This window comes from Archocentrus centrarchus, chromosome 17 (assembly GCF_007364275.1).
Source record: "Archocentrus centrarchus isolate MPI-CPG fArcCen1 chromosome 17, fArcCen1, whole genome shotgun sequence".
NCBI lineage: Eukaryota > Metazoa > Chordata > Actinopteri > Cichliformes > Cichlidae > Archocentrus > Archocentrus centrarchus.
The window spans coordinates 28,245,128-28,255,389 of record NC_044362.1 but is presented as its reverse complement, the minus strand read 5'-3'; the positions used below and the strand labels follow the sequence as shown (position 1 = coordinate 28,255,389).

Genomic DNA, 10,262 nt, shown 5'->3' with positions numbered 1-10,262 from the left:
CTGTACTTGAGTATTTATTTTTCTGACTACTTTTTACTTTTACTCCCTCAAATATCTGTACTTTCTACTCCTTAGATTTTCAAAACGGACTCGTTACTTTAGGTTTAACGCGTCTGAGAGAAGTTTTTATTCTTGGTCACTACGCTGTCAAACATCAAACGATCTGAGCCTAAATGGCAGAACAATAACACATAAGAGACAATCGTACTGGCGTATCCTCCATCATCGGGGATTATTGCATACAAAGAGGTTAAAGAGGCAAACGTCCAGCTGCTGTATTTCCAGGGAGAGAAAAGAAAGAGTTCACTCAGAGATTTAATAGGTAAGGGCTGCTAAATAAACTGAGGTATGCAAAATTTGTGTAATTCAAAGATTGTATGAAAATACTCTGCAGTTTAGTGCGTGATAAACAGGTCAGTTTGCTGTACTGTATTTATAGTAAAGCTCTGTGTTGACTGGTGCAGAGTGTCTGTTTGTGGTCACAGTTCCAGGTTGAATCAAAGCTGCTGATGCTTAGGTTCATTCACTGAATTCATCATTTATACAAGCTGTATGCTGTCAGTGTAGGGGATGGACATCAGCCAACATCACTTATACACCCACTTTAACCCCTGAGTATCCTCATGTTTGTGTTTAGGTGGAGGCACAGTCACCCTCTACCATGTAGGACACAGAGAATAGAGCTGTGTTTAAATTCCCTTTTACAGCTTGTGTCCTACATAACAGATTCAAGCCGAGTACATTCATTAGAATTAAAATTTAGATTGGAATAACATTTGTATTCTCATATATTATAGTATTACAATAATATATGAGGTTTAGTTAGCTTTACACAAAAATCGCTGGTAGAAACGTCCTCCAAAGAACTACTTTTACTTTCTTACTTTGAGTACATTTCAGAGCCTGTACTTTTTTACTTTTGAGTAAAGAAGTTGAACCAGTACTTCAACTTTTAAAGTATTTTTTTTAACACAAGTACTTGTACTTCTACTTAAGTACAGAATGACTGTACTTTTGCCACCTCTGCTCTTGTTACAGGCCTCTCACAGGTTTGTTTTGTTTTATACAGAGAAAGTAAAGATGGAGAGACATGAGTTGTGTTCGATCTGCAGGCTCTTCCTCGTTTATGAACATAATTATAAACCATCCTTTTGTTCATTCACAGAATCTTTCATCTTTTCTCCACATATCTTGTTAAAAACCCACAATATTAAATCAGGTTCACATTTTAAACCCACTTAGTTACCTTGTTTTATATGTATAAATATACAAAATAACGCCCTTATAATACTCTTCTATGCACTGCAACTTGAAGCTAAATTCTGCAGCTGTTCTGCTTCAAAAATATATCTGTGCCATAGCATTGACACTGCAATTAACCTGCTAATTAGTGTCTTTGTTAATCTTTTTTAATAACTCAACACATGGAACAACAATAAATTACATCAGAAAACAAAAATATATTTCCCCATCTCCCCAAATCACCTCAGTATAATATGGAAACAGAGCAGTAAATCATATAGAAATCAAATTAGTTAACTGCAAAACCCCTGGCAACCTTTAAGATAAGGTGTGTCTAGAAGCCACATTTGCAATAAAATCAAATGTACACAGTAAGGCTCGCCATCTAGTTACACTACATGTATGAGGCATGGCAACTCCCATTTCAAATTGTGGGAAAGTTCACGCTTTTTCCGATCTGTGAAAATGTCCGTGTAGGATAGAATAGAATGCCTTCATTGTCATTATACAGGATGTACAATGAGATTGGAGGGCCACTCCTGTTCAGTGGCATGCAAAAGAAAGTCAAACTTTCTAAAATATAAGATAGAACTTGTGTAGGATCTCAGTCATCCAGGTTTGAGAACCTCTAACTGAACTGAAGCAGCCTTTCGGATGAGAGGTGACACGTCTTAAAGAAACAAAATGGAAGTCCAGTCGCCCTTTTTCAAGCTCCAGAGGCTATCTGTGAAAATGCACTTCATCTGAAATTTGAGTTCAAACTAACACAAAAAAGGTCTTATGTTCCTATGCGTGTTCCTATGCGTGTGTTGCAATTACATGGCTCACATTGCTAACCAGATTTATACAGAGAAAGTAGAGACGGGAGTTGAGTTCATTCTACAGGCTCTTCCTGGTCTGAGGTATGGAGGCCTTGCAGCAGCATGCAGTATTACTTCCCCCTTGTGGCGAAGCCACACAATTACATCTTCATAACCCCAGCTAAAACCAGTGTAATCCCTCAGTAAACAATGCCTTTTTCACCAACATATTCTTCAAACAAATTACAATTGTGACCATAAACTTGTAGGTGTCACACTTTGCACCACCGTATCTGACACTTTGCATTGCGCTTGGTGATGTAAGGCTTGGATGCAGCTGCTTGGCCATGGAAACCAGTTTGCACGATGCTCTGTACGCACTGTTCAAATAATCTGAAGACCGCATGAAGTTTGGAGGTCTGTAGCGATTGACTCTACAGAAAGTAGTCATTTTACGTGGCCTTTCACTTTGTGGCCGAGTTGCTGTCGTTCCCAATTGCTTCCACTTCATGATAATGCCACTAACATTTGACTGTGGAATATTTAGTAGCGAGGAAATTTCATGACTGGACTAATTGCACAGGTGGCATCCTATCATGGTGCCACACTGGGATTCGCCGAGCCTCTAAGAGCGACCCATTCTTTCACAAATGTTTGTAGAAGCAGTCTGCATGCCTAGGTGCTTGGTGTTATACACCTGTGGCCATGGAAGTGATTGGAACGCCTGAATTCAATATTATGAATTGGTAAGTCAATACTTTCGGCAATATAGGGTATATTACACTTACTAATTAAACCAAAACCAAGGCAAAATGCAAAAACAGGGCATGGAAAACTAAATACACCCTTACATAGGAATTAAAATGTAATTAGTTGGCAGGTGCTGTTAATCAATAACATAAAATAAAACAGGAACTTATTAAAAAGAGAAACATGAAATACAGACAAAGAAACAAGACAGTGAAGGTCAAAGGAAAATGGATGCAAATCAAACTGTCAGCAAATTAACACATTTAAACATTCTGCTTATTACAAGTGTTATTAAAAGTTTTCCTACAGTTAATTTGCAGTCATGATTTACTTTGCTTTCTAATCATCCCGTTTAAATCTATAAATTGGCCTGTACATCACCGCAACTCAGGTGAGTTGTTAAGAACTCCTGGATCTTCTTCCACAGGTGGAACTCAGCTGCTGCATGAGCCTTGGGTTCACCGCCCCACACCACTGAGAAGTTAAGCATCCCATGCAATGCAGAAGGGCAGAAGGGTCCATAAGGTGGCTCCAGCAAGTGTCCAGCTTTCGGGTAAAGCACACTCTCAAAGTTCTCCTTCCCATGACGCTTCAGCCTCTCGACCATCTCTTCCATGTAGGCCTTGCTATCCCAGTTGAGGTCATCCTCTGCAGCTGCAAAGAGGAAACGGGCACTCGCTCGTTCAATGGGAATCAGGGTGCCCGTTTTTCCTTCTGCCAAGGGATTTTCAAGAGCATGCTTGATAAGGTTTGCTCCTGACTCAGTGGGAATCACCTTGCTGAAGTCAAGCATTAAGGGTGAGAGGATCTGCCGTTTCTTGTAATAGAGGGGAATGCCCACATTGGCACTGCTGCCATTGATCCAAACCACAGCCTTGACACCTGGCACAAAAGCAGCAAGTGAGAGCGCGATATCTGCTCCCTTTGATCTCGATATTATGCCGACTCCTTTACTGCCCACCTGTGAAATCACACACAAAAATGTGATAAACACAGAGCTCAGGAACTGGCAATTGCTTCAGCATGGCAAGTTGTGGTGGCCCACAGAGCACTAAAATAATATTAGTCTACTGCTCCTGTCAACTGTACAGATAAATTTGAAAAGAAGAAAAAAAAAAATGTTCTGTCAAGTAACTGATTGCATAGTGCTAAAAACCAACAGGAAGCAGGAACGCCCAAGGCCTGACAGCTTTGTGTCAGTTTATAGGGGTAATACTTTTAAATTGTTTGAAAAACTGAAAGGTGGATTTCACTTGGAAAACAGAGACTTAGGTATTTTCAAGTCAGATATTTCTACAACACAGAAATAAAATGTATTGATATTATTGGAGTATTTACAGATGCTTATAAACATTATCAGGGTTCTAGCCAGCGGCTGATCGCCCAGAGCTGCGCCATGCTGAGGTTGCCTTACGCCGGGCTGAGAATTTCATTGGTTCACTATTGGAATTGTTCTATCACTGCAATTAGCCACCCGGCGCGCACGCCGCGCACACCACCCCTTCGCCAACACCAGACTGATTTTTTTTTTCTCCTCTAGCTAGATTGTTGCACTACAGCATTATTTCAACGCAATTTGCAATCAACCACTGGGTACGGCCCGTTTCGTTCACAATATGCATGCATGATCTCACAACGGTCGTGTTCACGCTTGATTTTTGCGGGGGGCGAAATGGCGACCAACGTGACACCAAGGAGGGGAGGAGAGGAAAAAGGAAGCGCAGCGGACAATTTTGGGCTTCCTTTTAAACATAAAATCCCAGGAGCTTGTCTTGTTTCTTGTCTTCGTAGACTAAAAGGATAATACACTGACATGTTGATTAAGGAATGATTATTAGCAATAGCTGCAGTTAAACGTGCATCTTATTTTCAGAGCATCGTAACACAGACTAGAGGGATCCACACTTCCTATCATCATTAAGTCACATGGTCCAGATTCAGGTGCCTTCAGTGACCTGTAGGACCAACCATCATCACAGATACATAATATTATCCAACTGTTCACCAAATTACCAAGCTGGCACAGCATTTGGCATTTAGTATTAGCAAGCTAATAGCAAGCTAGCAATTTTCCTGCTGGTACGCTTATTTGGAGTTGCAAAAAGGCCATCATAAAGTCTTGGCGAAAATCTGAACTGCCTCAGACAGAGCAGTGGCAAGAAATTGTGGAGGAGGTTCACAATATGGAAAAATTGACTTATACCCTATGGATAAACAGACATTTGTATAACAACGCCGGGCTAAGTGGCTTGCTTACAAGCTAAAAGAAGCATAAAGATCTCTTATCAAGTAATCTGGTATTACAAAACTGATCAGGGCCCCCTTGTTCGCCAAAGTTGACTGTGCAAAGCGGTGAGTCAGTCTTTGTATGCAATCATGTCTACATAAATTCTGCTTGACATTTGGTCTGAATACACATTACATGGTTGTAATGTTGCTGGTTTTAAATGTCACCAAATTGGCCCACCTTAGGTTGTTGTTGTAGAAATTCCACGGCTTCCTTAAAGTGATCCAGATGTATTTCTTTGATGTGACCAGATCTGTCATTTAACGCAGCTATGGCGAGGACCACAAAGCCTTTGTTGGCAAGAAGACAGGCTCTTTTCTCAGACATGAACGTATTTAGATCCAGCACAGCAGGGAACGGTCCTTCTCCTAGAACACAGAAAAAAAAAAAGGTTCATGTCAATAGTCGGTTATAATCATGCATGATGTGCAATTTTAACTTTTTGTTTGATGTTTTGTTAAAGTTATGGCACAACTATATTCAACAATCCATGTATTTTTCTACATAAATATGACTAAAAATAATTTTCACTCATAATTTGGGTTGCAGAGTATCATGATTTTGGTGAAACACTGATTCTTGGGCTTTCATGCTCTAAAACTTGCACGAACTAGGAGGAAGCCTCAAACACAGCTACATGCATAGCCCCCCAAAAAATTAAAGGAACACTTTTTAAAATCAGAGTATAGCATCATGTCAGTTAAGCTTCTGGGATATAGAACTGGTCAGTTAAGTAGCAGAGGCGGTTGTTAATCAGTTTCAGCTGCTTTGGTGTTAATGAAATTAACAACGGGCGCATTAGAGGGGCAACAATGATACAATCCCCAAAACACAGTGGAGCCGGGCATTTGCCATAGAATACAAGAATCGGCAGGTCCACCACTGGTGCCATGTTCTTTTTATAGATGAGAGCAGGTTCACCCTGAGCAGAGATATGAATTGTGAGTGTGAATGGTTGTCTGTCTCTCTGTGTTAGCCCAGCAACAGGCTGGTGACCTGTACCTGCCTCTTGCCCTATGACAGCTGGGATAGGCTCCAGCCCCCCTGCGACCCTGAACAGGATAAGCGGAAGAGGATGGATGGATGGATATGAAAGGGTCTGATTTAATTTTACAACCACTGCATTGCTGCTACTACACCAGGCGCTGCAAAGTCCCTGTCGCACATAACACATAAGCTTCTCCTCTCCATTACCTGCATAAACTGCTTCACAATACATTGCTAATAGTCTACTGCTATACTGTGCTACAAATATTTGAGTTTACCTTCCACATATTGTGTATACTGAACATTTTAGTTTCTTGAAGATGGGACCACCACCCCAGTCTACCAATCCAGCGGCACTGCCCCAGATCTATGCGATTTTACAGAGGTGTGTCAGCCAAGACAGCCCTACAACATCCAGGGCCTTCAGGAATTCAGGGCAAACCTCATCCACCCCAGGGGCCCCGACACAAAGGAGTTGTTTAACTACCTCAGGCCCTTTTTCCACTGACCTGATGCCAAGTGCTCAAACTGTTCAGCATTTTTTTTTCCCCTCCGCAAACTCTTTCGGTGCTCGGCCAAAAACCGGGTTCCGTTCCAGCACCGCTAACTAGCAGGTCTGGAACCAAGAATGTGTGATGCAAGCAGCAGAAGGGCATGACTGCCATCTCGACATAAAGCTTTCACTGCGAGGTGTGTATTACACAAGAAAAGCGATGCAATTTTCACGGCCGTGGATTAGGTTGGGCCCCAAGGCTGAACTTGCTGCTTTGTATCAGTTCATATCACAGATAAAAGGATGCAAAGTGTGTACTTGTCTTCTTGCGTGTAATTGCTGTCTGTGTATACCTTGTGCTGCACACAGGTGCTGCGGTAGTTTTATTTGGACTGTAAAATATGTTCACAGCACAGGAAATAACGTTTGTAAAAGGGGAGCGTGTTCTGCTACGTTTGTGCCCTTCAGCTTCCGTTTCCAGACGAGGAACCGCCCACACTCACACGTAAAGGATCAGCTCACAAAGCGCGGTGGAAACGCAAACCCGTTCTTGAGCGGTTTGCCAGTTCCTCTGAACCAGCACCAGCACTGGCACCTTGTCAGTGGAAATGTGGTTTCCATGACCTCACCCCCAATGCTGGATTATGTATGTCTATGGTGGTGACTTCTGTGTACTTGGTGCAGCCAAGTATCCCAGAATACATTTCAAACAAGATTCAAAAGCGGCAATGGCGGAGGAGAGCGGCCAAAACTGAGTCAAGTTTGAAACATTTCTGCTTCTGTCACACAAAATAAACTTTTACTATGTTTTCAGGTGAGAATGTAGATATGCAAACCTCAATAATATGCCCAGTACCATGGCTCTGTCATGGTTGTTGGTATGTCCAAATAAAGCAAAAACATTAACATCAAAGTGGCCTGTGTCTGAATGACAGAATACTCCCACTATCCCCATCTCATTTCTCTGTCTGTACATCCTCGATTCCCCCACCCTTATCTGACAAGCCTCTCCTCCTCTGTCCTCCAGATGCATTTTAGGAATTGAGACATTATTCAACATGGTCTACTGAGATTAATGTCCACTCACAAGCAGGAGGACAGAGGAGACGAGGACTTGCACATTAGATAAGTAAGCAAATTAATCCAGCAAAGCGATGTATCCTTTGCTGAAAAGGGCTTCATTTACACCTTTGCCACCTGTAAAAAAGTCCCGTTGTGACAATAATGACTACATTTGACAAAGTGGAAAACTGCCTACCGTACCTGGAGGTGTAAACAAGGCTCCTCGAATGTTCCCCTCTTTGACTGAGACCCAGCTGACTCCTTCTCCCATCAGAAACCTCTCATTTGTCTCTTCTGCCAGTATCCCGTCCTTCTCCTCATCGTGCACAGAAAACTTCACAATGTGAGGGCTTAAAGCTTTGTTCTTGTAGAAATATTTGTGCAAGGTGTCTGCCTTCAGTGACTGCAGCAGGCCCATGGGTTCTACTCCAACATAGCTCCCTCTGAGCGAGGGGTCTCTGTTCAGGTCGACCTCCCCGCTGCCATCTGCCCTGTAAGTGGCTGAGGACCTGAACACCACTCCTCTCTCATCAGTGGATGTGGCTCTCATGGTGACCACCTGCTTCGACCGCAGCCCGGCCACTTTGAGCTGAATGGGCTCATCATATAGACACGTGGCCCTCGGGAGCAGCCTCAGCCTGACTTGAGAGGACATCTCTTCTGAAGGATCAAAGACTGGACTCATGAATGTAACAAAACAAACTGGCTCATTCCATGAAAAAAATAAATCAGTGAATACTTCCCACCTGACTCCCTTAAAAATCAGAATTTTTTTTTTTTTGTACAACTTTAGTATATTTAATGAAGGCATGCAAAATGTATCTTTATACTAAGTAGACTGCTGGAGTTACAGGCCCTCAAAGTACAAAGGTGTTAGGTCAAAATCTGTCATGTTTTAATTCACGTTTTCCAGCACTTTTGAGACCTCACAACTTCTTAAGCACATGAAATCTCATTTTAAAGGCTGAAATCTCATGGATATATCGGAATTTCAACAGCAAAATGCCACAAATTTAATGTCTATGCAGAAGAAAAGAAGCAAGCAAAAAGAAACTGGTACACCGGATGTTTTTTCTGTGTTCAAGGTTTATGTCACCACTGTGATAGGTTATAGCATGTGAAGGGTCACCTTTTTACCTACATTCACTAATGACAGTTTCTTTTTTTTCCTTGGATCTTGATGATGTCACTGAGTGTGGCTATACTTAATATGGTCATCTCATGGACAAAGCTTTGGCTATGGCAAGCTTGTGTTGGAGAGAGGTTGACTTGGTTCAGACAGTAGCCCAACTGAAGAACTGCACCAAGGGCCGGTATAAGATAAATAAGGACTATTTTTAACTCTGTATTATGCAAGCTTTTCTGGCTTCTCTATATCAGGTACACCTTGCTAGCACCAGGTTGGAACCCCTTTTATTATAGAGTTATAGCCATGCGAGTGTCCAGTGAGTGTAGGCCAACTTTGCCACCAGCTGCAACACAAAGGCATCAGAACACACTTTGCCTTTACTTTGTCAGCACAAAATCTCAGTATACTTACAAATTTGAACACAGCTATGGAGATTTTTTTTTTTTTTTTTTAATGCACCAAAACAAACACACACTGGTTGAGACCAATTTCACAATCAGGGACAGATCATGTTTCTCTAGGCTAAAGGTAAAGTGAGCCACAGCCAAGCCAACCGCTACTTAAATTTTCTTGTGCTTCTCCCCTAAACTTTATGGTAGCCCTTCTCCTCTGCTGCTGATTAAAGTTCAGACACAACAAAACAACCTGTACTACATTTTAAAAAAAATATTTTATCATTAGTAATATGACCTATCACAAATAGATTTATTATATTATACATTTTCAGAAAAAGTTAGGGCGTGTGTGTGTGTGAAAGGAGAGAAATAGGGCAAAGTGTTTGTAGTAGGTGTTCATGCTGGTTTTCACCCACGCACACAATATAATAAATCTAAATTGTGATATGTAATTAGTGCATTACATAACGATAAAAACGGGAGAGCAATAAATATTTTAATCGCACTTTTAGCAATTGAGCAAAGTCTTAAACAATGGTGTACAATTTCCATAAAAGTAAACATACGTTAAATAGAGCTGAACGAAAATCTCCACGCGAGCTCCGACAAAGGTGTTTATTTACTGTGGAAAACAACGTTTGCGTGTTTTGCGCTCTTTAACAGTCCTAATAAACATGAACCAGAGTACTTCTCTTCAAACGGACCTCTTTTTTTCAAACATACTTAGCTGCATTAAAAAAAAAAACAAAGCTCACCGAGAAGGGCGTACCCAAACTTGGCAAAGTCCAACTTCTCAGATTAACTGGTGCCGCCGTGATGGTCAAATATATTCGTCTTCGCCTTCGTCTTCTTTAGACTGTAATGCCGGTTGGCAAACCAACTTACAGGTGCATTACCGACACCTACTGGGCTGGAGTGTGGTCAAGACACCATCGAGGGGGGAAAAAAAAAGAGAAGTATTCTTACCATTAATCTTGTAATTGGAAGATATTCAAATAATTGACAGCACATTTTCTGAGTTGGTGTCCCTAACAAATTCCCCAGTGTAAAAATTTGATTGCTGTCCTTATATAAAGCCTCTTATTTCTCTTCTCTCTCTCATATTTGTTACAGTTAC

At 41.4% G+C, this 10,262-nt stretch overlaps 1 protein-coding gene across 3 annotated transcripts; it reads right to left on the bottom strand.

Moving 5' to 3' along the window:
- Positions 1-1,395: 1,395 nt before the first annotated feature.
- On the bottom strand, positions 1,396-10,051 carry LOC115795560 (acyl-coenzyme A thioesterase 3-like). Of its 3 annotated transcripts, none has more exons than XM_030751535.1 (4): positions 9,901-10,051; positions 7,823-8,296; positions 5,260-5,447; positions 1,396-3,753 (listed from the first exon to the last, which is right to left on the bottom strand). In XM_030751535.1, the coding sequence occupies exons 2-4, from the start codon at positions 8,274-8,276 to the stop codon at positions 3,151-3,153; spliced, it is 1,245 nt and encodes a 414-aa protein (XP_030607395.1). In that variant the 5' UTR covers positions 8,277-8,296; positions 9,901-10,051; the 3' UTR covers positions 1,396-3,150. The 3 variants fall into 3 exon arrangements, with proteins under 3 accessions (XP_030607395.1, XP_030607393.1, XP_030607396.1); XM_030751533.1 differs by having other exon boundaries at positions 7,823-8,281; XM_030751536.1 differs by having other exon boundaries at positions 7,823-8,281; positions 9,915-10,051.
- Positions 10,052-10,262: the final 211 nt, after the last annotated feature.